This window comes from Coregonus lavaretus (genome assembly GCF_964263955.1).
Source record: "Coregonus lavaretus genome assembly, contig: HAP1_SCAFFOLD_419, whole genome shotgun sequence".
Taxonomy (NCBI): Eukaryota; Metazoa; Chordata; class Actinopteri; order Salmoniformes; family Salmonidae; genus Coregonus; species Coregonus lavaretus.
In genome coordinates this window covers 63,286-90,607 of record NW_028160234.1, presented here as the reverse complement: position 1 = coordinate 90,607, position 27,322 = coordinate 63,286, and the positions used below count along the sequence as shown (strand labels likewise).

At 40.7% G+C, this 27,322-nt stretch overlaps 1 protein-coding gene across 1 annotated transcript in view; it reads left to right on the top strand.

Moving 5' to 3' along the window:
• Window positions 1-2,272: 2,272 nt before the first annotated feature.
• Window positions 2,273-27,322, top strand: part of LOC311122007 (uncharacterized protein) — a gene marked incomplete at its 3' end in the record, with an annotated part of 81,061 nt that continues 56,011 nt past the window's right edge. Inside the window, exons 1-21 of the mRNA XM_084196438.1 lie at window positions 2,273-2,405; window positions 2,688-3,029; window positions 3,214-3,438; window positions 3,598-3,918; window positions 4,030-4,251; window positions 4,906-5,175; window positions 5,436-5,699; window positions 5,833-6,096; window positions 6,300-6,390; window positions 6,499-6,553; window positions 6,637-6,872; window positions 7,959-8,075; window positions 15,067-15,158; window positions 15,799-16,062; window positions 16,196-16,217; window positions 16,862-16,916; window positions 17,000-17,235; window positions 18,688-18,804; window positions 23,691-23,879; window positions 25,526-25,589; window positions 25,686-25,921. Of these exons, the coding sequence (XP_084052564.1) occupies window positions 2,351-2,405; window positions 2,688-3,029; window positions 3,214-3,438; window positions 3,598-3,918; window positions 4,030-4,251; window positions 4,906-5,175; window positions 5,436-5,699; window positions 5,833-6,096; window positions 6,300-6,390; window positions 6,499-6,553; window positions 6,637-6,872; window positions 7,959-8,075; window positions 15,067-15,158; window positions 15,799-16,062; window positions 16,196-16,217; window positions 16,862-16,916; window positions 17,000-17,235; window positions 18,688-18,804; window positions 23,691-23,879; window positions 25,526-25,589; window positions 25,686-25,921 (3,737 nt within the window). The 5' untranslated portion in view covers window positions 2,273-2,350. The remainder of the gene's footprint in view (window positions 2,406-2,687; window positions 3,030-3,213; window positions 3,439-3,597; window positions 3,919-4,029; window positions 4,252-4,905; window positions 5,176-5,435; window positions 5,700-5,832; window positions 6,097-6,299; window positions 6,391-6,498; window positions 6,554-6,636; window positions 6,873-7,958; window positions 8,076-15,066; window positions 15,159-15,798; window positions 16,063-16,195; window positions 16,218-16,861; window positions 16,917-16,999; window positions 17,236-18,687; window positions 18,805-23,690; window positions 23,880-25,525; window positions 25,590-25,685; window positions 25,922-27,322) is intronic.

Below are 27,322 nucleotides of genomic sequence, written 5' to 3'. Positions count from 1 at the left end.
TCTCCCCTTCACTTCACACTGTAAGTACACTTGACAATAGCTTGAAATATTGTTTTTGGTTGTTTGTTTTTTAGTCACAAGTCATGTACTTGTGGGTACGACTTACTGTTTCATTTTCTTTTTGTTTCATTTGTATCTGTTTTTTTACCTGTTACATCAGGGTCCGTATTCCTAAAGAGTCTCAGAATAGGAGTGCTGATCTAGGTTCATATATTGATCTAGGATCAGGTCCGCCTTGTCCATATAATCTTATTCATTATGATCTAAAAGGCAAAACTGATCTTAGATCAGCTATCCTACTCTGAGACGGTTTGTGAGTACGGGCCGTGGACTGTGGTTTCATGTGTTTAATTAAATTCTGTTTATTGATTTGCGTGTTTAAAGCATGTATCAGTAGAGTAGAGTCGGTCAGTAATACCAAGAGGGTGGTGAGGGTGGTGGTCTTGATGAGGATGAGGATGATGACTTTATTGTATCCATTAGGAAAGTATTTTTTGTCAGCTGAAACAGGCAGAAGTAGACAGACATGTCACACATCACAAACAGGTGTAGGATTTTAATTTGATCAAATCTTTTGTTACTTGTGTCTTGACTACTGTGCTGGTAGTCACTAAAGATCCACACTCTCTGTGGTCACTAAAGATCCCATGGCACTTATCGTAAGTGTGGGGGGTTAACCTCGGTGTCCTGGCTAAATTCCCAATCTGGCCAATCATACCATCATTGCCACCTAATCATCCCCAACCTGCAGTTGGCTCATTCATCCCCCCTCCTCTCCCCTGTGACTATGCCAGAGGTCGTTGCTGTAATTGAGAATGTGTTCTCAGTCGACGTACCTGATCAAAGAAGGGTCAAGTAAAAAACCTACCAGTAAGTTGACCGTACAAGACCTCTCCCCTTACGCTTGACGATATCTTCAAATGTTGTTTTTGTAAATTTTTCTGTTTTTATTTTGTTATTGTTTTTAGCCATCATTAATATACTTGAGGATACGACTTACTGTGTCCTTTTACTGTTAGTTTTATTTTGACCTGTGTTTTGGTTGTTACAGTGAGGGAAAAAAAGTATTTGATCCCCTGCTGATTTTGTACGTTTGCCCACTGACAAAGAAATGATCAGTCTATCATTTTAATGGTAGGTTTATTTGAACAGTGAGAGACAGAATAACAACAACAAAATCCAGAAAAACGCATGTCAAAAATTGTATAAATTGATTTGCATTTTAATGAGGGAAATAAGTATTTGACCCCTCTGCAAAACATGACTTAGTACTTGGTGGCAAAACCCCTGTTGGCAATCACAGAGGTCAGACGTTTCTTTTAGTTGGCCACCAGGTTTGCACACATCTCAGGAGGGATTTTGTTCCACAACTCTTTGCAGATCTTCTCCAAGTCATTAAGGTTTTGAGCCTGACGTTTGGCAACTCGAACCTTCAGCTCCCTCCACATATTTTCTATGGGATTAAGGTCTGGAGACTGGCTAGGCCACTCCAGGACCTTAATGTGCTTCTTCTTGAGCCACTCCTTTGTTGCCTTGGCCGTGTGTTTTGGGTCATTGTCATGCTGGAATACCCTTCCACGACCCATTTTCAATGCCCTGGCTGAGGGAAGGAGGTTCTCACCCAAGATTTGACGGTACATGGCCCATTCCATCGTCCCTTTGATGCAGTGAAGTTGTCCTGTCCCCTTAGCAGAAAAACACCCCCAAAGCATAATGTTTCCACCTCCATGTTTGACGGTGGGGATGGTGTTCTTGGGGTCATAGGCAGCATTCCTCCTCCTCCAAACACGGCGAGTTGAGTTGATGCGAAAGAGCTCCATTTTGGTATCATCTGACCACAACACTTTCACCCAGTTCTCCTCTGAATCATTCAGATGTTCATTGGCAAACTTCAGACGGCCCGGTATATGTGCTTTCTTGAGCAGGGGGACCTTGTGGGCGCTGCAGTATTTCAGTTCTTCACGGCGTAGTGTGTCACCAATTGTTTTCTTGGTGGCTATGGTCCCAGCTGCCTTGAGATCATTGACAAGATCCTCCCGTGTAGTTCTGGGCTGATATTTTTTTCTTGCATCATACATCATGTCATCTTAAATAGACAAACGTAGACAGACATGAAACACGTCACACACATTAAATACATAGTGCAATAGACTTACAGACAGACAGTATTCACATAGACAACCATATAGCACAACACAACACAACACAATATGAGCCTGGTTCATTTTCAGTAATGAGGCCCTGTACCCCATTTACAGTTTATACTTCAATGTATCAGGTGTAGTTATTCACCAGCTATAGAGTGAGTTGTTGTTTATGTTTCTAAGACTGCAGGGTGGGAGATGCAACAATGGCCTTGAGAACAGCAGGAAGTGTGTTGGTGGTCTTTCTCTGGTCTGTGGCAGGTATGGTCTCATTCTTATCTTTTAGTTGCTCTGTTTAACAATCAACAGACATTTCTAAAAGGATAAGAATCATAATGTTATTCTGGTGTGTTCTGTTAGGAGTCTCCACTTCACTGTAAATAGTTATCATTTACACCTCACTGAGTGATACTTATCTGTGGTTTCCATTCACACTCAACTCAGCAACTATAGCAACAAAGTATGGAAAAAACCCACTGTTAGTGTGAGCCAATAGACCATGTCATAATTCTGATACCATTGTATTGTGTGACTGTGTTATAGTGGTACTGGGTCAGGATGGCTGGAGTGTGACTTACACCACTCAGAGTATCTGTGCCTTGAAGGGGTCAACAGTGGAGCTGTCCTGCTCTAACACATATCCCAGTGGTACAGTCACAACAACCTTCTGGTTCACAAAAAATAATGCTGAGGGTCCTGTGAGTCTGAGTGATGACCCAGTCTATAAAGGTCGTGTGACGTACCATAGAGATCAGAAGAATGTCCACACCCTGACAATCACAGACCTGAGAGAGAGTGACTCAGCTACGTACAAGTTCAGATTTAGAACAGATCAGACCGGAGGGAGATATACTGGTGATCCTGGAGTCACTCTGTCTGTCACAGGTACAGTTACATGCTTTATACTGCTAGTCTGTTTAATTAATATCTACTGTACATTTAGGTCTAGAAATTAGATTTGTATATATTACATATATTTAAGAATTAAATGTGTTTGAGAATGTCTTGAATCATGTCATTAAACTAGAGAACAGGTGATCCAGGGTTTTAATGTCGTAATCTACTCCAGCTCTGCAGGTGAAGGTGACTCCTTCAAGATGGCAAAATTGGGTGACACTGACCTGTAGCAACACCTGTCCTCTGACTGACAACCCCAAACCCACCTACATCTGGTACAAGAATGGACACAAATTAAAGGAGTACTCTTCCAGCTCGTACTCAGTCTACTTTAGTGATGAAGACAGTTACTCCTGTGCTGTAAAAGGCCATGAGGATCTCCTCGCTCCTTCAGTGTGTGAGTGTGGACTTACCTCAGTATTTAGTAGAACTTTTCAAGTATAACTATTCTGTCTGCTAAACAGCCCTCACCGTTATCTAACCAAACTGCAACACAGGATTACTGCAGCTCATGATTCCACTGTGTAAATCATGCCCTCTTGTCATTGTGTTTCAGGTGTTCAGGGTCAGAGCTGCAACAGAGTGACTTACACCAAGAGGAGAATTTGTGCATTGAAGGGGTCAACAGTGGACATATCCTGTACTTATGTTGGTTATTATTCCACCAGATCAACATTCTGGTTTAGAAGTGATAGGTTGATCCCTGAGGACCTAACCAGAGACCCAGAGTATTTAGGTCGAGCCTTGGAGAGAGGTCACACCACCCTGAGAATTACAGTTCTGAGAGAGGAGGACTCAGCTGAGTATCGCTTCACTTTTAAAACATACAACTTTGAATGGGGTCATAGTTTCCCAGGAACAACTCTGACTGTCACAGGTAATACTACACTGTATGATACAGCTGTATATCATACTGAAATACAGGAGAAAATAAATGGACCATCCTGTTAACAAAGAGGTGTATGTGGTTTTATACATATAATTTCAGGTCTGCAGGTGGAGGTGATTCCTGCTGCAAACGGACAGAGGACACTGACCTGTAGCACCACCTGTACTCTGACTGACAACCCCAACCCCACCTACATCTGGTACAAGAACGGACAGAATGTACAAGAGGACTCCTCCCCCATGTACTCCATCAGCAGTGAGGATGAAGACAGTTACTCCTGTACTGTAAAAAAACATGAGGGTCTCAGCTCTCCTGCAGTGTGTGAGTACAGTACAATAGTACAGCATTCTGCTCAGCAAGTATCATGCACTCAGACAAAAGAGACATGTCTTACTTTATCAATCATTACAGAACAAAAAGCCTATTTTTTACTCATTGTCAATATTATTTGGACAAAATGTTGTCTTTTACATCAGATAAACCAAAGACCTCAGTGTCAGTCAGTCCCTCTGGTGAAATAGTGGAGGGCAGTTCAGTGACTCTTACCTGCAGCAGTGATGCCAACCCACCTGTGCAGAGTTACACCTGGTGGTACAAGAAGAATGGAGGAGGCTATCAGAGTATGACAGGACCACAGCATGTCTTCAATCAAATCCATTCATCAGACACTGGAGAGTACTACTGTGAGGCCCAGAATGAGATGGGGACAGACAGGTCTACGACCATCAACATGGATGTGAAGTGTGAGTAACGTAGAGCTCAGTGTTTGAATGCTAAGGTAGCAAAACAATTAGCATTAAATGAAGTAGTCCTAAAGCATCTCCAAATGTGTATTTGTTAACATTTTGTGTTAGTTTTAGATAGTTCTCTGATTTAACAGATTATTTATTTTTTTACATGACATGTCATTTGTAAATATACTACTGTCTTAAATATACTATTGTCCTAACCCTCTGACAAATTCTCCTTTTACAGATGGCCCAATGAACACCTCAGTGTCAGTCAGTCCCTCTGGTGAAATAGTGGAGGGCAGTTCAGTGACTCTTACCTGCAGCAGTGATGCCAACCCACCTGTGCAGAGTTACACCTGGTGGTACAAGAAGAATGGCGGAGGCTATCAGAGTATGACAGGACCACAGCATGTCTTCAATCAAATCCAGTCATCTGACACTGGAGAGTACTACTGTGAGGCCCAGAATGAGATGGGGACAGACAGGTCTACGACCATCAACATGGATGTGAAGTGTGAGTAAATTACAGCTCAGTGTTTGAATTCTAAGGGAGCAAAACAATTATCATTAAATTAAGTAGTCCTAAAGCATCTCCAAATGTGTATTTGTTAACGTTTTGTGTTAGTTTTAGATAGTTCTCTGACTTAACAGATTATTATTTTTTTGACATGACATGTCATTTGTAAATATACTACTGTCTTAAATATAAAAATTTTAAAAAATTTAAAAATATATACTATTGTCCTAACCCTCTGACAAATTCTCCTTTTACAGATGGCCCAATGAACACCTCAGTGTCAGTCAGTCCCTCTGGTGAAATAGTGGAGGGCAGTTCAGTGACTCTGACCTGCAGCAGTGATGCCAACCCACCTGTGGACAAAAGCACCTGGTACAAGAAGAATGGAGCTTCACTGACAGGATCTGAAAATACATACAATTTCACAACCATCAGCTCTGAGGACAGTGGAGAATACTACTGTGAGGCTGAGAATAAATATGGACATCTCAACTCTTCTTCTGTGTCTGTGGACGTTCAGTGTATGTACACCTAACCTCATCTTTTGATCAGAGGATCACATTTAAATTAATATTTCAACCACAAGTCCAAGTTTCATGATGCTCCTCATGTAAAACACTATTTAAAACACTGTTGTTACATATTGTTCACCAGATGGCCCAAAGAACACCTCAGTGTCAGTCAGTCCCTCTGGTGAAATAGTGGAGGGCAGTTCAGTGACTCTGACCTGCAGCAGTGATGCCAACCCACCTGTGGACAAATACACCTGGTATTTTAAAAATAAGACTTTTCAAAATGGATTTAGAAAGATCTACAACATAAGTAACTTCAAGCCTAAGGACAATGGACATTACCACTGTGAGGCCTGGAATGGAAGAGGATCTAGGAACTCTACAGTTCTGATGATAATTTTACCAGGTGAAGTTTCATCTTCAATATTTCAATACAAAATTAAGTTTCAAGCTAATATTAATAATTATACTTTAGCTTATCATACTTTGTTTTATAATCATATATACGTTGAGATCAGATCACTTAAGAAATATTGTATTATTGTCCTGTACTACGTTTATTTTCAGTTTATAACATGCAGTACTCGTATCATCCATATTTTAATTTAGGGAAACAAACCTCAGTTATGACTGCAGCTGTAGGAATCATAGTGGTTGTTCTGGTTCTCATCCTCTGTCTCTCTGGCTTCATGTGGTTCAGGTGAGTGATCTTTTAAATATTATTTAACTCTAACACTTTTTTATTAACTTAATTTGTTAATTGATTGATTCATTCAATAATACATTAATTCATTAATGTGCAAACCAGGAAGAAGGCCTCCAAATCCAACTCTGACACAAGAGACACATCAGAGAATGTACAGGTGAGTCTGTTAGAATCAGATTATTTGTATTGCTTTGTGGAACATTTCCACTCCTCATGTTGTGTGTCCTCTCTCTCCATCAGGGAGACTCTAGTCCAGTATATGACAACGTCTCAAGCATGGCCATGACCCCTACTGCAACACAGACAGCGGCCACCGTAGACCAGGATGATGTTCACTACGCCAGCGTCCACTTCTCTCGCTCCAAAATCCAGGAAGTGCCTCTGTACTCCACCGTCCAGCTGCCTCAACCCCAGAAACAGGACGAGGATGTCCAGTACGCTGCTGTGAAATTCAACCGCCCCAGTGCTGCCACACCGTGAGCATATTCTGCCATTAAAATAACATGGAGCCAATACTAGAACATTGTGAATACACCGCATTAAAGGCGAAGTTTATTTTTTTTACAACCACATTTCTATTTCTGATGTAAATGGCATGTTATAGAAGGGTCTAGACACGTCTTTTGTGAAACTTACCCAAACCAGCAATTCACTTCCTCATCCTTGTTGTGCATTACGGAGGCTCTGAAAAAACATGAACAAATGCTCCAAAAACACCCAAATACGTCATTTTAGAAACAGAAATGCTCTCAGTAAAGTGATGCAGGTCTTTAGATGTTGCAGTTGTACACATGAAATTGTGTCATTCCAAACTTTATCCGCAACATTATATTCCATTTTGTGTGACTGCTGCTGTTTCCCCTGTCCAACTGTTCCATTCTCCGTGTAGCCTGCTGCTAGAATGGACCAGAGGCATCGTTCGAGTCGCAACAACATGGAACATAACGTTGCGGATGAAGTTCAGAATGACACAATTTCATACGTACAAAATTTAAAGACGTGCGCACTACACACTACTTAGAGATTTTTCGTTTCTAAAAGGATGTTTTGGGTGTTTTTGGAGCCCACTTGCTGCACACGAGGATGAGGAAGTGAATCGCTGGTTGGGGATAGTTTCACACAAAGAAGAGAAATCGCAACAACAAAAAAATCTGGACCCTTCTATAACATACAAATTACATATTTATTGTTTTAGATTTGGTTGTAAACAAGCTATATTCTCCTTTCAGCTCATTCCTATGCTGCTGCTTATCGGACGAGAGGACCATGATGTCATTAATAAGCATAAAAGTTGTCCCCTAGTGGCCACTAGTGATGGCATTTCCTTAAACTACGAACCCAACAATGGACATCTCAAGACAATTACTATGTCTATAATGAGAGAGTGGTGGTTTTGTGGATCTGTTCTGTCTATGTTCCAAATGGAACCTTATTCCCTATTTAGTGCACTACTTTTGACTAGAGACATAAAGGCCTTATTCAAAGTAATGCACTATAAAGAGGATAAGCTGGGGGGTTTTTGGGACACATATTCTGTTTCATTTCTGTTTCTCTCTCCTCAGACCCAAGGCGGCACAAGCAGCTGAGGAGGACTCCTCTGTTATCTACAGTAGAGTCAACTACCCAGAACCAAGAAGACCTGAAAACAAGTCTGACAAAACCCCTGTATATCTGGACCTGTATAGTCCAACTAAGTGATATAATAATATATAATAATATATGTCATTTAGAAACACTTTCATCCAAATCAACTTATTATGCGTGGAGACATGTTTCATGCCGGTGGCCCCATTGGGAATTGAACCCATGGGCCCTGCTCTACCAACTGAGCCACACAGGACTCCTGTATTCAAACTTAGTTGGAGTGCTGATCTAGGATCAGTTGTGCCTTTTAAACAATGATGAATAAGAAGGGGAACCTTGTAAATAATGTTTGTGTTAAAAAAAATTCAGTTCCATTTTTTAAGTAACAAAGAACAAAGATATAAGTTACAGCAGACCCGGAATCTGAACACAAAAACTTTGACAATACCTTTGCTTTGTATTTCTGAAGTAGCCTCGATGTCCAGTTAGATTTTATATGAAGGCTAAGAACATAATTGTTTTAAAATTTCATGTTGATGTTTTCTCTCAGGAACAATACATTTATTATATTCTATTCTATTACGTTATACAGTACTGTAAGATGATACATAATATATGTTTGCTTGATATTTTCATATACATTTTTTATTGCTTTTATGACAAAGTTATAAAGTAATATTTTGCCTCAGTGTCCTGATGCAACAACTTGATGCAACGTTTCTTATCGCTTTTATAAAAATACAAAATATTGGAAACTATTAAGTGTGGATTGTGTTTAATCAACTTGTAAGATTAAATTTAATTGTCATTGTTTTTACCTTGTTATAACAGTATCTTCAGTGGAGAGAAAATGGAAAGCTTTCAAAATCACACCTCTTGTACTGTACAGTACACACAGTAACTACAAATAATACATTTACATTGGTTTGTATAGCAATAGTGGTTTATTCACCTTCATCATCATCATCAACATCATGTCTGTATAAAATATACACAGACACTTTCAGAAGGAGCAATGTCCAGCACCTAGACACACAACCAGTTACATTAAATATTATGTATTGTCATTTTTAAAACTCACATCATGCAGACACAATATGACATCATATGGATGTTTGGAGTGTTGAAGGTAGTTCTATCAAAGATGGAACATTCCGGAATGTTCGATGATTGATAATAATACATCTCGAAGTTTACAAGTTCAGACCAAACAGTGAGATTATTGCTTGATTTAAAGCATTTTGTCCTTAGAAGAATAACAGTCCACCATTTTGTCCAACTAGCAGTTAGATAATAGATTACATCATTGTATAGTGAGAATATGATGTCATATAGAATGAGTGCTATGGTCTCTAACGTGGTGTGTCTCTTGACCTCCTAACTAGTACCGCACAGCAAGCGGTACCGGAGTGCCAAGTCTAGGTCCAAAAGGCTTCTAACAGCTTCTACCCCCAAGCCATAAACTCCTGAACAGCTAATCATGGCTACCCAGACTATTTGCATTGCCCCCCCACCCCACCCCAACCTCCTCTTTTACGCTGCTGCTATTCTGTTTATTATTTAGGCATAGTCACTTTAACTCTACCTACATGTACATATTACCTCAATTACCTCAACTAACCGGTTTCCCCACACATTGACGCTGTACCGGTACACCCTGTATATAGCCTCCCTACTGATATTTTATTTTACTGCTGCTCTTTAATTATTGGCTATTTTCAATTTTTACTTATTTTTTACTTAACACTTGTTTTATTATTATTATAATTTTTTCTTAATAACTGCATTGTTGGTTAAGGGCTTGTAAGTAAGCATTTCACTGTAAGGTATACCTGTTGTATGTGGCAAATACAATTTGATTTGATTTGATTTGGTGTCTGACCTTCCCAGGTCGGTATCTCTCTTTGGGGACATAGAGGGGCTAGGGGTGGATGGGAGAGTGGAGATCCCATGGAGAGATACCTTTTATCCCCCTGAGAGCCCCACTGAGTTTGGATAGAGCTAGGGGTGGGGGCAGTGGGGGTCAATATGGGCGTCCCTTCCCACATTCACATGATGTGTCACTAAATGATGTTGTCGAACAGATGCATGGACTGCATGATGTTCTCATCCTGGACGGGATGCAGGAAGGGACAAAAAGCACAATGGGTAAGAAGCAGTTGGAGAGAAGGTTTAAACAGTAGAATAGCAGAAGCAGGTTCTTAAAGTAATTGTCCAGAAAATCTCACTATTAAAAGTTCATATTCTGTTAACTCATACCAAAATAATGTTGTTGACTTGTCCTATACTCATATTTGTGGCCAAAGAATAAATTGGAGAAAAAAAAAACGTTTAAAACCCCACCTCAGGAATATGATGTCATACTCCTGAGGAGGATGAGCTGGCCAATCAGCGGTCTACAGTACATTGCATGAATATTTTTTTATGACCAGTATACGCCCACAGCATTCTGTTGTTGGGGTACGCCCACACCATTCTAACACAGAAAAACTGCTTTTTAACATACTTAATTATAATTTGTTGGAAGGAAAACTATTTAACTCATATTGTAAGAAATTATATGTCATATTTCATATACATCTGGAAACACTGGACAGTTACTTTAAAGGTTTAAAGGTATAGTCTAACTTTTAGGCTGCGTCCCAAATGGCACCCTATTCCCTACAAAGTGCACTAATTTGGCACCCTATTCCCTATATAGCTCACTACTTTAGCGTTTTTTAATTGTGAGAGACGTGCCTATTCCTTAGGAATTATTTAGAAATCTGATCATAGATCTGTGGTTAGTTGTTACCAAGAAGAAGTTGTCAACGTGCTCTTTGGGGGGGGGGGGGCGTCGTTCTGCATACAGGGGTACGTACACGTTCCCATCTTATCATGGAGCTCATGATATCAGTCATCTCCTGGAATGCACACACACACACGTGCACACACACAAACACATGCGCGCAGGCTCACACCACACACACACACACACACACACACACACACACACACACACACACACAGAGACACACACACACAGTGTTATAAAGGCCATTACAAACCAAGATTGACCTGCCAACAAGGCAATTGCTGCTGTGTGTCCTCTAATTACCTTGCTAGTGTCCGCCTACTGGGCGGAGCTAATCTGATAAAGAGGGAAATGGGAGCAGAGCTAACAACAAAGAAGCTGTTACTGTGTGTGTAATATAATGTAAGTAGCCCTAGTTGAGTGTTGATAGTAAAGTCTGTTTGCAGGACTTTACTATCAGGTAGCTTAGTGGTTAAGGTAGCTAGCTTAGTGGTTAAGAGCGTTGTGCCAGTAACCGAAAGGTCGCTGGTTCTAATCCCCGAGCCGACTAGGTGAAAAACCTGTCGATGTGCCCTTGAGCAAGGCACTTAACCCTAATTGCTCCTGTAAGTCGCTCTGGATAAGAGCGTCTGCTAAATGACCAATTTATTATTTATTTATTTATTTATGTTTGTATGTGCCTTTGTTGATCATTTGTTAGCATGACCTGGCTAGCATGCTAAATGTTTGTAGCCCACCACTAATGACAATGCTGAGGCTCCATGGGGGCTGTTCAGTCTGATGCCATTATCTCACCTTTCAGTCTTTACTGGTGTGATTGTATGCTACAGTGGCAGTGCCTTTCCAACATGGTGGTCATTTTCCAGGCCTTGAGCTTTATCCTAGACTTCTAGCATACTTGACATGGCTAATGCTAGCTTCAGGCCCTACCTGGGCCTGCTTACCATTTAGCCATCAATGTTAATTGATATGTGATTCAGGCACTACAATATTATGCATGTTTAGCTTTATAATGTTCAACTGAGAACATAATTTATTGCATTTATCTTAACTTGTGATGCAGTAGTGTGTGAATATGTATAGGCCTAATTGCCTTGTATAGCATTTGTGTGTGTATAACTTTAAATGGTTAATTATATTTCCATGTATCTCTTTCTCCTCCTAGAAACCCTGTTGTATAAGTACCCAAAGTGAACCAGAGTGCCTTGTTGTGGTGATAATAAAAACCCTTTACCTGTCATCCTTTGCCGGACATCCCTGTGTTCCTTCACACATTCCTGAGTCAGTCCTTAGTGTTTAGTAGAGGTCATCCAGACCCTTGCAGTTTTTTACATGGACAAACAGCTAGCTGGAGCTCGTCTGAGCGGTTAGCTGGATATGCAGAGACCCACTACATACTTAATGCTGATTGGTTTAGGTTCTGCCCACTATAGTGCTGTCTGGTCAGAACATGGTGTTGAGGCCCGTCACTCTACTCTTGATGGTCACCACCACCACACATGCAGACACAGCTGTTTCCATTTGAAGATGTTTTATATTATTGTGTGGTTATATTCGCTGGACTCACACTTCTGTAAGGAACTGCATGTCAAAAGTCTGTCAGCAACACAACACTTATTCTCAAGACTGCAGATGCCGCACACTAACTAAAGGTGAGGGGAGGCGATGTCCTGCAGCGCAGTCCAAGTGCCCTGATTGGTTGGATGAACAGCAGTGTTAAGGGTGATTGACAGGGCTGCAGGCCAATCAGGTTGAGAGGGCACGCACACGCACACTGTCATACCATGTCCATAGGGCTCTTGTAAAAAGGTAGTGCACTATATAAGGATTAGGGTGTCATTTGGGACGTAGTCCGTGTAACAGAATTACAGAGGCATGTTGTACTACTACAGACATGTGCTTCAATGTGACTTTATCAAGTAGTAGCCAGTGTTGTGTTTCACCATTCTACCTCATTCATTTCCAGTTTGTTATGTTGTTATTAGCCCAACATTATAGAGGACATTATTATTAAGATGGTGCAGTAATGTTGAGATGCCAGTAGGGGGAGCTCTAGTCTACAACACTAGAACCGTCAGTAGCACTTTGATACAGCTGATGAGAGCGTAAATTGAATGTGTTTGTAGAATAGAATGAAAATCGAATCAAAAGGTTTACCGTGGAATGCTTACTTACAAGCACGTGGAACTGGCCAAATGTCTGTGGCATACCACCCTGCATCCCACTGCTGGCTTGTCTCTGCAGCTAAGCAGAGTTGACCTTGGTCAGTTCCTGGATGGGAGACCAGATGTAGCTGGAAGTGGTGTTGGAGGGCCAGTAGGAGGCACTCTTTCCTCTGGTCTAAAAAAATTATATCCCAGGGCAATGATTGGGGACATTGCTCTGTGTAGGGTGCAGTCTTTAGGATGGGATGTTAAATGGGTGTTCTGACTCTCTGTGGTCACTAAAGATCCCATGGCACTTATTGTAAGATTAGGGGTGTTAACCCTGGTGTCCTAGCTAAAATTCCCAATCTGGCTCTCATGCCACCTAATCATCCCCAGCTTTTAATTGGCTCATGCCCCCTCCTCTCCCCTTTTAAGTATTCACCAGGTTGTTGCTTTAAATGAGAATGTGTTCTGAGTCAACTTACCTGGTAAAATAAGGTTTAGATCAATTATAATAAAATATACACATAGAACTTTGACCTGTTCCATGTAGAACTCAGAAGGGCAAGGCAACACATTCTAAGATACTATAAACATTCCAAATAGTAGGCTATAGTAAACACATTGTTTACATGATTTGATTTTGATTTAATAGGATCCCCATTAGCCGACACCAATGATGACAGCTAGTCTTACTGGGGTCCAACACATAACATTATTCTGTATGTAGTCAATGGAATACATTGGAAATGGTCAACATCTTGCCCATTTAAAAAATGTAAGCCCACTCAAATGAAGAAAGGCAACTAGATATGCAGTCTGTTGTACATTTTCTATTTAAATACAGTAACACCCCTTTCTGACTTGCTGTTCTGCACATCATGCATATTAATGTCTTAAAGAGGAAGGAAATGACAGTTCTGCATCAGCTACTTGTGTTCTGACTACTTTAAATATGTATCAACCACAGAACTTAAACTTACTGTCAGTCTCCACACTACCAGTAAATTGACTCACTGTACAATACTTCTCCCCTTCAGTCTGTAAGTACTCTTGATATCTTGAAATATAGTTTTTTGTTTTTAGCCATAAGTCATGTACTCAAGGGTCTCAGACTTGGAATGCTGATCTAGGATCAGGTCCTCCTGGTCCATATAATTATGATCTAAACGGGAAAACTAATCCTAGATCCTACTCGGAGACACTTTGTGAATAAGTACACTATCATATAATTATGATATAAAAGGTACGTGTGTGTGTGACTTGCTGTTTAGCCTCACAGCTTGGGGATAGGAGCTGGACAGTGGAGCTGTCCTGCTCTTACACATATCCCAGTGGTACAGTCACAACAACCTTCTGGTTCACTAAAATGTATGCTGTGGAGAATTATGTGAGTTTGAGTGATGACCCAGACTATAAAGGTTGTGTGACGTACCGTAGTGATAAGAAGAATGTCCACACCCTAACAATCACAGACCTGAGAGAGAGTGACTCAGCTACGTACAAGTTCAGATTTATAACAGATCAGACCGGAGGGAGATATACTGGTGATCCTGGAGTCACTCTGTCTGTCACAGGTACAGTTACATGCTTTATACTGCTAGTCTGTTTAATTAATATCTACTGTACATTTAGGTCTAGAAATTAGATTTGTATATATTACATATATTTAAGAACTAAATGTGTTTGAGAATGTCTTGAATCATGTGATTAAACTAGAGAACAGGTGATCCAGGGTTTTAATGTCGTAATCTACTCCAGCTCTGCAGGTGAAGGTAACTCCTTCAAGTTGGCCAAATCCGGTGAAACTGACCTGTAGCAACACCTGTCCTCTGACTGACAACCCCAAACCCACCTACATCTGGTTCAAGAATGGACACAAAGTAAAGGAGGACTCTTCCAGCTCGTACTCAGTCTCCTTTATTGATACAGACAGTTACTCCTGTTCTGTAAAAGGCCATGAGGATCTCCACTCTCCTGCAGTGTGTGAGTGTGGACTTACCTCAGTATTTAGTATAACTTTTCAAGTATAACTATTCTGTCTGCTAAACAGCCCTCACCGTTATCTAACCAAACTGCAACACAGGATTACTGCAGCTCATAATTGTACTGTGTAAATCATGCCCTCTTGTCATTGTGTTTCAGGTGTTCAGGGTCAGAGCTGCAACAGAGTGATTTACACCAAGAGGAGAATTTGTGCCTTGAAGGGGTCAACAGTGGACATATCCTGTACTTATGTTGGTTATTATTCCACCACATCAACATTCTGGTTTAGAAGTGATAGGTTGATCCCTAAGGACCTAACCAAAGACCCAGAGTATTTAGGTTGAGCCTTGAAGAGAGGTCACACCACCCTGAGAATTACAGTTCTGAGAGAGGAGGACTCAGCTGAGTATCGCTTCACTTTTAAAACATACGTCTTTGAATGGGGTCATAGTTTCCCAGGAACAACTCTGACTGTCACAGGTAATACTACACTGTATGATACAGCTGTATATCATACTGAATTACAGGAGAAAATAAATGGACCATCCTGTTAACAAAGAGGTGTATGTGGTTTTATACATATAATTTCAGGTCTGCAGGTGAAGGTGATTCCTGCTGCAAACGGACAGAGGACACTGACCTGTAGCACCATGTGAAGTGTGAGTAACGTAGAGCTCAGTGTTTGAATGCTAAGGTAGCAAAACAATTAGCATTAAATTAAGTAGTCCTAAAGCATCTCCAAATGTGTATTTGTTAACGTTTTGTGTTAGTTTTAGATAGTTCTCTGATTTAACAGATTATTTATTTTTTTACATGACATGTCATTTGTAAATATACTACTGTCTTAAATATACTATTGTCCTAACCCTCTGACAAATTCTCCTTTTACAGATGGCCCAATGAACACCTCAGTGTCAGTCAGTCCCTCTGGTGAAATAGTGGAGGGCAGTTCAGTGACTCTGACCTGCAGCAGTGATGCCAACCCACCTGTGGACAAATACACCTGGTACAAGAAGAATGGAGCTTCACTGACAGGATCTGAAAATACATACAATTTCACAACCATCAGCTCTGAGGACAGTGGAGAATACTACTGTGAGGCTGAGAATAAATATGGACATCTCAACTCTTCTTCTGTGTCTGTGGACGTTCAGTGTATGTACACCTAACCTCATCTTTTGATCAGAGGATCACATTTAAATTAATATTTAAATCACAAGTCCAAGTTTCATGATGCTACTCATGTAAAACACTATTTAAAACACTGTTGTTACATATTGTTCACCAGATGGCCCAAAGAACACCTCAGTGTCAGTCAGTCCCTCTGGTGAAATAGTGGAGGGCAGTTCAGTGACTCTGACCTGCAGCAGTGATGTCAACCCACCTGTGGACAAATACACCTGGTATTTTAAAAATAAGACTTTTCAAAATGGATTTAGAAAGATCTACAACATAAGTAACTTCAAGCCTAAGGACAATGGACATTACCACTGTGAGGCCTTGAATGGAAGAGGATCTAGGAACTCTACAGTTCTGATGATAATTTTACCAGGTGAAGTTTCATCTTCAATATTTCAATACAAAATTAAGTTTCAAGCTAATATTAATAATTATACTTTAGCTTATCATACTTTGTTTTATAATCATATATACGTTGAGATCAGATCACTTAAGAAATATTGTATTATTGTCCTGTACTACGTTTATTTTCAGTTTATAACATGCAGTACTCGTATCATCCATATTTTAATTTAGGGAAACAAACCTCAGTTATGACTGCAGCTGTAGGAATCATAGTTGTTGTTCTGGTTCTCATCCTCTGTCTCTCTGGCTTCATGTGGTTCAGGTGAGTGATCTTTTAAATATTATTTAACTCTAACACTTTTTTATTAACTTAATTTGTTAATTGATTGATTCATTCAATAATAAATGAATTCATTAATGTGCAAACCAGGAAGAAGGCCTCCAAATCCAACTCTGACATAAGAGACACATCAGAGAATGTACAGGTGAGTCTGTTAGAATCAGATTATTTGTATTGCTTTGCGGAACATTTCCACTCCTCATGTTGTCTGTCCTCTCTCTCCATCAGGGAGACTCTAGTCCAGTATATGACAACGTCTCAAGCATGGCCATGACCCCTACTGCAACACAGACAGCGGCCACCGTAGACCAGGATGATGTTCACTACGCCAGCGTCCACTTCTCTCGCTCCAAAATCCAGGAAGTGTCTCTGTACTCCACCGTCCAGCTGCCTCAACCCCCGAAACAGGACGAGGATGTCCAGTACGCTGCTGTGAAATTCAACCGCCCCAGTGCTGCCACACCGTGAGCATATTCTGCCATTAAAATAACATGGAGCCAATACTAGAACATTGTGAATACACTGCATTAAAGGAGAAGTTTATTTTTTTACAACCACATTTCTATTTCTGATGTAAATGGCATGTTATAGAAGGGTCTAGACACGTCTTTTGTGAAACTTACCCAAACCAGCAATTCACTTCCTCATCCTTGTTGTGCATTACGGAGGCTCTGAAAAAACATGAACAAATGCTCCAAAAACACCCAAATACGTCATTTTAGAAACAGAAATGCTCTCAGTAAAGTGATGCAGGTCTTTAGATGTTGCAGTTGTACAAATGAAATTGTGTCATTCCAAACTTGATCCGCAACATTATATTCCATTTTGTGTGACTGCTGCTGTTTCCCCTGTCCAACTGTTCCATTCTCTGTGTAGCCTGCTGCTAGAATGGACCAGAGGCATCGTTCGAGTCGCAACAACATGGAACATAACGTTGCGGATGAAGTTCAGAATGACACAATTTCATACGTACAAAATTTAAAGATGTGCGTCACTACACACTACTTAGAGCTTTTTCGTTTCTAAAAGGATGTTTTGGGTGTTTTTGGAGCCCACTTACTGCACACGAGGATGAGGAAGTGAATCGCTGGTTGGGGATAGTTTCACACAAACAAGAGAAATCGCAACATCAAAAAAATCTGGACCCTTCTATAACATACAAATTACATATTTATTGTTTTAGATTTGGTTGTGTCGTATCGGGTGAATGGTGGCCATTATTGCTGTCAACAAAGAGTCCGCTCAAGCTGCACCGTGTTAGAGGCTTTTATTAAAATCACGAGGTTACAGCATAAGTTACAGACCCGCGGTGTCCGGAGAACGGCGTCCCAGATTGTCATGGCCGTTCTGCCCTTTCTGTAGTCTAGCCCCTATTTATAAACAATGCAAAAAGATGCTCCCTCTTCTGGCCAATCACCAGTCTCCCCTGTCTACAACACACTTCCTGTCTGTTGTATGTGACGTTACACTAAAACATTCCCTTTTGATACTAAAATCAACATTCTCTCTGGTTCCACTTAAAACATTAACAACGTCATAATCTCAATACACGACAGTTGTAAACAAGCTATATTCTCCTTTCAGCTCATTCATATGCTGCTGCTTATCGGACGAGAGGACCATGATGTCATTAATAAGCATAAAAGTTGTCCCCTTGTGGCCACTAGTGATGTCATTTCCTAAAACTACGAACCCAACAATGGACATCTCAAGACAATTACTATGTCTATAATGAGAGAGTGGTGGTTTTGTGGATCTGTTCTATCTATGTTCCAAATGGAACCTTATTCCCTATTTAGTGCACTACTTTTGACTAGAGACATAAAGGCCTTGTTCAAAGTAATGCACTATAAAGAGGATAAAATGGGGGTTTTTGGGACACAGATTCTGTTTCATTTCTGTTTCTCTCTCCTCAGACCCAAGGCGGCACAAGCAGCTGAGGAGGACTCCTCTGTGATCTACAGTAGAGTCAACTACCCAGAACCAAGAAGACCTGAAAACAAGTCTGACAAAACCCCTGTATATCTGGACCTGTATAGTCCAAATAAGTGATATAATAATATATAATAATATATGCCATTTAGAAACACTTTCATCCAAAGCGACTTATTATGCGTGGAGACATGTTTCATGCCGGTGGCCCCATTGGGAATTGAACCCATGCACCATGCTCTACCAACTGAGCCACACAGGACTGCTGTATTCAAACTTAGTTGGAGTGCTGATCTAGGATCAGTTGTGCCTTTTAGACAATGATGATTAAGAGGGGGAACTTTGTAAATAATTTTTATGTGAAATATTTTTCAATTCAATTTTTTAAGTATCATAGAACAAAGATATAAATTACAGCAGACCCAGAATCTGAACACAAAAACTTTGACAATACCTTTGCTTTGTATTTCCGAAGTAGCCTCGATGTCCAGTTAGATTTTATATGAAGGTTAAGAACATCATTGTTTTAACATTTCTTCTTGATGTTTGCTCTCAGGAACAATACATTTATTCTATTCTATTACGTTATACAGTACTGTAAGATGATACATAATATATGTTTGCTTGATATTTTCATATACATTTTTTATTGCTTTTATGACAAAGTTATAAAGTAATATTTTGCCTCAGTGTCCTGATGCAACAACTTGATGCAACGTTTCTTATCACTTTTATAAAAATACAAAATATTGGAAACTATTAAGTGTGGATTGTGTTTAATCAACTTTTAAGATTAAATTTAATTGTCATTGTTTTTACCTTGTTATAACAGTATCTTCAGTGGAGAGAAAATGGAAAGCTTTCAAAATCACACCTCTTGTACTGTACAGTACATACAGTAACTACAAATAATACATTTCCATTGGTTTGTAGAGCAATAGTGGTTTATTCACCTTCATCATCATCATCATGTCTGTATAAAATATACACAGACACTTTCAGAAGGAGCAATGTCCAGCACCTAGACACACAACCAGTTACATGAAATATTATGTATTGTCATTTTTAAAACTCACATCATGCAGACACAATATAACATCATATGGATGTTTGGAGTGTTGAAGGTAGTTCTATCAAAGATGGAACATTCCGGAATGTTCGATGATTGATAATAATACATCTCACAGTTAACAAGCTCAGACCAAACAGTGAGATTATTGCTTGATTTAAAGCCTTTTGTCCTTAAAAGAATAACAGTCCACCATTTTGTCCAACTAGCAGTTAGAGAATAGATTACATCATTGTATAGTGAGAATATGATGTCATATAGAATGAGTGCTATGGTCTCTAACGTGGTGTGTCTCTTGACCTCCTAACTAGTACCGCACAGCAAGCGGTACCGGAGTGCCAAGTCTAGGTCCAAAAGGCTTCTTAACAGCTTCTACCCCCAAGCCATAAACTCCTGAACAGCTAATCATGGCTACCCAGACTATTTGCATTGCCCCCCCACCCCACCCCAACCTCCTCTTTTACGCTGCTGCTACTCTGTTTATTATTTATGCATAGTCACTTTAACTCTACCCACATGTACATATTACCTCAATTACCTCGACTAACCGGTTTCCCCACACATTGACGCTGTACCGGTACACCCTGTATATAGCCTCCCTACTGATATTTTATTTTACTGCTGCTCTTTAATTATTGGCTATTTTCAATTTTTACTTATTTTTTACTTAACACTTTTTTTTATTATTATTATTATAATTTTTTCTTAAAAACTGCATTGTTGGTTAAGGGCTTGTAAGTAAGCATTTCACTGTAAGGTATACCTGTTGTATGTGGCAAATACAATTTGATTTGATTTGGTGTCTGACCTTCCCAGGTAGGTATCTCTCTTTGGGGACAGAGAGGGGCTAGGGATGGATGGGAGAGTGGAGATCCCATGGAGAGATACCTTTTATCCCCCTGAGAGCCCCACTGAGTTTGGATAGAGCTAGGGGTGGGGGCAGTGGGGGTCAATATGGGCGTCCCTTCCCACATTCACATGATGTGTCACTAAATGATGTTGTCGAACAGATGCATGGACTGCATGATGTTCTCATCCTGGACGGGATGCAGGAAGGGACAAAAAGCACAATGGGTAAGAAGCAGTTGGAGAGAAGGTTTAAACAGTAGAATAGCAGAAGCAGGTTCTTAAAGTAAATGTCCAGTGAAAATCTCATTATTAAAAGTTCATATTCTGTTAACTCATACCAAAATAATGTTGTTGACTTGTCGTATACTCATATTTGTGGCTAAAGAATAAATTGGAGGAAAAAAAACACTTCAAAAACCCCACCTCAGGAATATGCTTAAATATGACTTTGTCAAGTAGCCAGTGTTGTGTTCCACCATTCTACCTGATGTATTGTCAATCAGCGGTCTACAGTACATTGCATGAATATTTTTTTATGACCAGTATACGCCCACAGCATTCTGTTTTTGGGGTACGCCCACACCATTCCAACACAGAAAAGCTGCTTTTTAACATACTTAATTATAATTTGTTGGAAGGAAAACTATTTAACTCATATTGTAAGAAATTATACGTCATATTTCATATACATCTGGAAACACTGGACAGTTACTTTAAAGGTTTATAGGTATAGTCTAACTTTTAGTGTGCGTCCCAAATGGCACCCTATTCCCTACAAAGTGCACTAATTTGGCACCCTATTCCCTATATAGCTCACTACTTTAGCGTTTTTTAATTGTGAGAGACAGTCGTCGCGCCTATTCCTTAGAAATGATTTAGAAATCTGATAATAGATCTGTGGTTAGATGTTACCAAGAAGAAGTTGTCAACGTGCTCTTTGGGGGGGGGGTGGGCGTCGTTCTGCATACAGGGGTACGTACACGTTCCCATCTTATCATGGAGCTCATGATATCAGTCATCTCCTGGAATGCACACACACACACGTGCACACACACACATGCGCGCAGGCTCACACCACACACACACACACACACACACACACACACACACACACACACACACACACACACACACACACACACACACACACTGTTATAAAGGCCTTTACAAACCAAGATTGACCTGCCAACAAGCCAATCGCTGCTGTGTGTCCTCTAATTACCTTGCTAGTGTCCGCCTACTGGGCGGAGCTAATCTGATAAAGAGGGATATGGGAGCAGAGCTAACAACAATGAAGTTGTTACTATGTGTGTAAAATAATGTAAGTAGCCCTAGTTGAGTGTTGATAGTAAAGTCTGTTTGCAGGAATTGATGTTTGTATGTGCCTTTGCTGATCATTTGTTAGCATGATCTGGCTAGCATGCTAAATGTTTGTAGCCCACCACTAATGATAATGCTGAGGCTCCATGGGGGCTGTTCAGTCTGATGCCATTATCTCACCTTTCAGTCTTTACTGGTGTGATTGTATGCTACAGTGGCAGTGCCTTTCCAACATGGTGGTCATTTTCCAGGCCTGGTGCTTTATCCTAGACTTCTAGCATACTTGACATGGCTAATGCTAGCTTCAGGCCCTGCCTGGGCCTGCTTACCATTTAGCCATCAATGTTCATTGATATGTGATTCAGGCACTGCAATATTATGCATGTTTAGCTTTATAATGTTCAACTGAGAACATAATTTATTGTATTTATCTTAACTTGTGATGCAGTAGTGTGTGAATATGTATAGGCCTAATTGCCTTGTATAGCATTTGTGTGTGTATAACTTTAAATGGTTAAATATATTTCCATGTATCTCTTTCCTCCTAGAAACCCTGTTGTATAAGTACTCAAAGTGAACCAGAGTGCCTTGTTGTGGTGACAATAAAAACCCTTTACCTGTCATCCTTTGCCGGACATCCCTGTGTTCCTTCACACATTCCTGAGTCAGTACTTAGTGTTTAGTAGAGGTCATTCAGACCCTTGCAGTTTTTTACATGGACAAACAGCTAGCTGGAGCTCGTCTGAGCGGTTAGCTGGATATGCAGAGACCCACTACATACTTAACGCTGATTGGTTTAGGTTCTGCCCACTATAGTGCTGTCTGGTCAGAACATGGTGTTGAGGCCCGTCACTCTACTCTTGATGGTCACCACCACCACACATGCAGACACAGCTGTTTCCATTTGAAGATGTTTTATATTATTGTGTGGTTATATTCGCTGGACTCACACTTCTGTAAGGAACTGCATGTCAAAAGTCTGTCAGCAACACAACACTTTTTCTCAAGACTGCAGATGCCGCACACTAACTAAAGGTGAGGGGAGGCGATGTCCTGCAGCGCAGTCCAAGTGCCCTGATTGGTTGGATGAACAACAGTGTGAAGGGTGATTGACAGGGCTGCAGGCCAATCAGGTTGAGAGGGCACGCACACGCACACTGTCATACCATGTCCATAGGGCTCTTGTAAAAAGGTAGTGCACTATATAAGGATTAGGGTGTCATTTGGGACGTAGTCCGTGTAACAGAATGACAGTGGCATGTTGTACTACTACAGACGTGTGCTTGAATGTGACTTTATCAAGTAGTAGCCAGTGTTGTGTTTCACCATTCTACCTCATTCATTTCCAGTTTGTTATGTTGTTATTAGCCCAACATTATAGAGGACATTATTATTAGGAGGCTGCAGTAATGTTAAGATGCCAGTAGGGGGAGCTCTAGTCTAGAACACTAGAACCGTCAGTAGCACTTTGATGAAGCTAATGAGGAGTGTAAATTGAATGGGTTTGTAGAATAGAATGAAATCGAATCAAAAGGTGTAGACCTTACCGTGAAATGCTTACTTACAAGCACGTGGAACTGGCCAAATGTCTGTGGCATACCACCCTGCATCCCACTGCTGGCTTGTCTCTGAAGCTAAGCAGAGTTGACCTTGGTCAGTTCCTGGATGGGAGACCAGATGTAGCTGGAAGTGGTGTTGGAGGGCCAGTAGGAGGCACTCTTTCCTCTGGTCAGTGACTCTGACCTGCAGCAGTGATGCCAACCCACCTGTGCAGAGTTACACCTGGTGGTACAAGAAGAATGGAGGTGGCTATCAGAGTATGACAGGACCACAGCATGTCTTCAATCAAATCCAGTCATCAGACACTGGAGAGTACTACTGTGAGGCCCAGAATGAGATGGGGACAGACATGTCTACAACCATCAACATGGATGTGAAGTGTGTGTAAAGTACAGCTTAGTGTTTGAATGCTAAGGTAGCAAAACAAAAGTAATGAAATGAACTAGTCCTAAAGCATACCATCTGCAAATGTGTATTTGTTAACGTTTTGTGTAAATTAGAGTTTTAGATAGTTCTCTGACTTAACAGATCATTCTTATTTTTCATTTGTAAATATACTACTGTCATAAATATACTACTGTCCTAACCCTCTGACAAATTCTCCTTTACCAGATGGCCCAAAAAGCACCACAATGTCAGTCAGTCCCTCTGGTGAAATAGTGGAGGGCAGTTCATTGACTCTGACCTGCAGCAGTGATGCCAACCCACCTGTGGAAAAATACACCTGGTACAAGAAAAATGGAGCTTCACTGACAGGGTCTGAAAATACATACAATTTCACAACCATCAGCTCTGAGGACAGTGGAGAATACTACTGTGAGGCTGAGAATAAATATGAACGTCTCAACTCTTCTTCTGTGTCTGTGGACGTTCAGTGTTAGTACACCTAACCTCATCTTTTGATCAGAGGATCACATTTAAATTAATATGTAAATCACAAGTCCAAGTTTCATGATGCTACTCATGTAAAAAACTATTTAAAAAACTGTTGTTACATATTGTTCACCAGATGGCCCAAATTACATTTACATTACATTTTAGTCATTTAGCAGACGCTCTTATCCAGAGCGACTTACAGTTAGTGAATACATCTTTTTTTTTTTTTTATACTGGCCCCCAGTGGGAATCGAACCCACAACCCTGGCGTTGCAAACGCCATGCTCTATCAACTGAGCTACATCCCTGCCGGCCATTCCCTCCCCTACCCTGGACGACGCTGGGCCAATTGTGCGCCGCCCATGAGTCTCCCGGTCGCGGCCGGCTGCGACAGAGCCTGGATTCGAACCAGGATCTCTAGTGGCACAGTTAGCACTGCGATGCAGTGCCTTAGACCACTGCGCCACTCAGGAGTACAAATAACACCTCAGTGTCAGTCAGTCCCTCTGGTGAAATAGTGGAGGGCAGTTCAGTGACTCTGACCTGCAGCAGTGATGCCAACCCACCTGTGGACAAATACATCTGGTACAAGAAGAACGTAAACTCACCAAAAGCATCAGGACAGAGTTACAGCATCACCAACATCAGCTCTGAGGACAGTGGAGAATACTACTGTGAGGCTGAGAATACAATAGCATCTAGTAACTCTACAGCTCTGATGATCATTGTAGCAAGTCAAGTTTCATCTTCAATACTTCAATACAAAACTACATGTTTCAAGTTAATCTGAATCAATATACTTTGGATTATTACTCCATAGTTTATAACTATACATTGGGTTATAAGATCCCTTAACAAGTATTGCATTAATGTCCTGGATTTACATTTATTTTTAGTTTATTATATCATACCATGTACTCATATTATACATATTTTATTTTAGGAAAACAAACATCAGTTATGACTGCAGCTGTAGGAATCATAGTTGTTGTTCTGGTTCTCATCCTCTGTCTCTCTGGACTCATGTGGTTCAGGTGAGTGAATATTCATATTTTGATGTTGTTTATTTTTTAAATGTAGCACTCTGATTTGTTGTTAACTTCATTAATTAATTAATTAATTAATTAATTAATTAATGTGCAAAACAGGAAGAAGGCCTCCAAATCCACCTCTGACACAAGAGACAGAAGAGACACAGCAGACAATGGACAGGTGAGTCTGTTGGAATCAGAAGATGACTCTGATGTCTGTGTATTGCTTTGTGGAACATTTCTACTCCTCATGTTGTCTGTCCTCTCTCTCCATCAGGGAGACTATAGTCCAGTGTATGACAACGTCTCAAGCATGACCATGACCCCTACTGCAACACAGACAGCGGCCACCGTAGACCAGGATGACGTTCACTACACCAGCGTCCACTTCTCTCGCTCCAAAAACCAGGAAGTGCCTCTGTACTCCACCGTCCAGCTGCCTCAACCACAGAAACAGGACGAAGATGTCCAATACACTGCTGTGAAATTCAACCACCCCAGTTCTCCCACCCAGTGAGCATACTCTGCCATTACAGCAACATAGAGCCAAGACTAGAACATTGGAAACACACAGCATTAAGGGATACGTTTGTTTGTTTACAACCAAATCTGGATGTCCAGGGGGTTGGAAAGTTGAATCTCATTTACTGCATTTCTATACAATAAAAAAAACGTTTAAATGCTATTTAGAAAACAGCAAAACAAGCAAAAATTACCCCAGCCGTTATCACCTTGGCTGCTGTAGGTTCATTCACCTCAGTCCATCTACAAACACATAGCCTATTAGCTATACAGTTGTAATGTTATACCCCTGAAAGGGAGGAAATATGGGAGATGATTCACACTGACACGCAGCTTCAGCAACAAAACAAAAACGTGTGACATTTGTAACTGTATTGTTCGCATGTTGATAGCATTTTAATGTATGCCTATAGGGAAGATAGGCCATGTGGAGATATTCATATTGAAAGATATATTTTTTTATGTTCCTAAATTGTTTGATCAGATTAGTACAGATTTTATCAGTGGACCCCACATTGGGCCCCGACCCCAAGCTTGGGAACCACTGTAAAAACCTCTCTCTCTGCTTGTTTCCTCTCTCTCTCTCTCTGTCTGCTCTACTTCCACCTGCATGTATTGCAACCTGCCTCAGCCTCTCCACTGAGCACCACATCACTGTCTGTCTCAGTAGCCTACTCTCTCTGAAGGACTTAGTAGTGTATGGTTTGCTCCTGCTGAGGTAGGCTCCATTTAACGTTAGCTTCTTACTTCATCCTTCTAGCTGGCTAAGTAATACTAACCAGAGCCCTTCAACGTTACTGCAATAGAAGTCTCTGCCGGCAGCTATTCCACCGACCTGACTGACTGACATACAGTATGTATCTATAAGAGACTATTTACCAGCTGTGCACTCATTCTCCGAGAGTGATTGTTTTTGCTTGGGGGATGTCTGTAGACAAGGCAGGAGTCGGGGGACGGTTTTAAAAATGGCCTTTTGTCCGGCATCTCGCAAACACACTGTCAGCAGAGCAACCTGCGGCCTGGGGTAGTTCGTTTCACGTCGCCCTCGGCAAGTACCACGAGGAGGGGAACTAGCCGTTTGAGAGAGTGGTGAATGTGCTGCTAAAATCAGGGAGGCAGATCTGGGGGACGCAGGAGAACATAACGAACAAACCACTGTTCATGATTCCATTAGTTCACAAAGAGGCAGGCACGATTAGTCAGATCAAGAAAATAAGCGTTCTGAGCTTTGACCAACGCTGGGAGCAATATTTAGATGTTGATCCGTAATTCATTTTCTTTACTGTGTACAGTATTTGTATTAGGCTATTATTATTATTTTCAAATTGGAAAAACATTAACGACCTCGGTGTCCTCAATGTAATAACGGCCATGTGCTCATTGGAGGAGTAG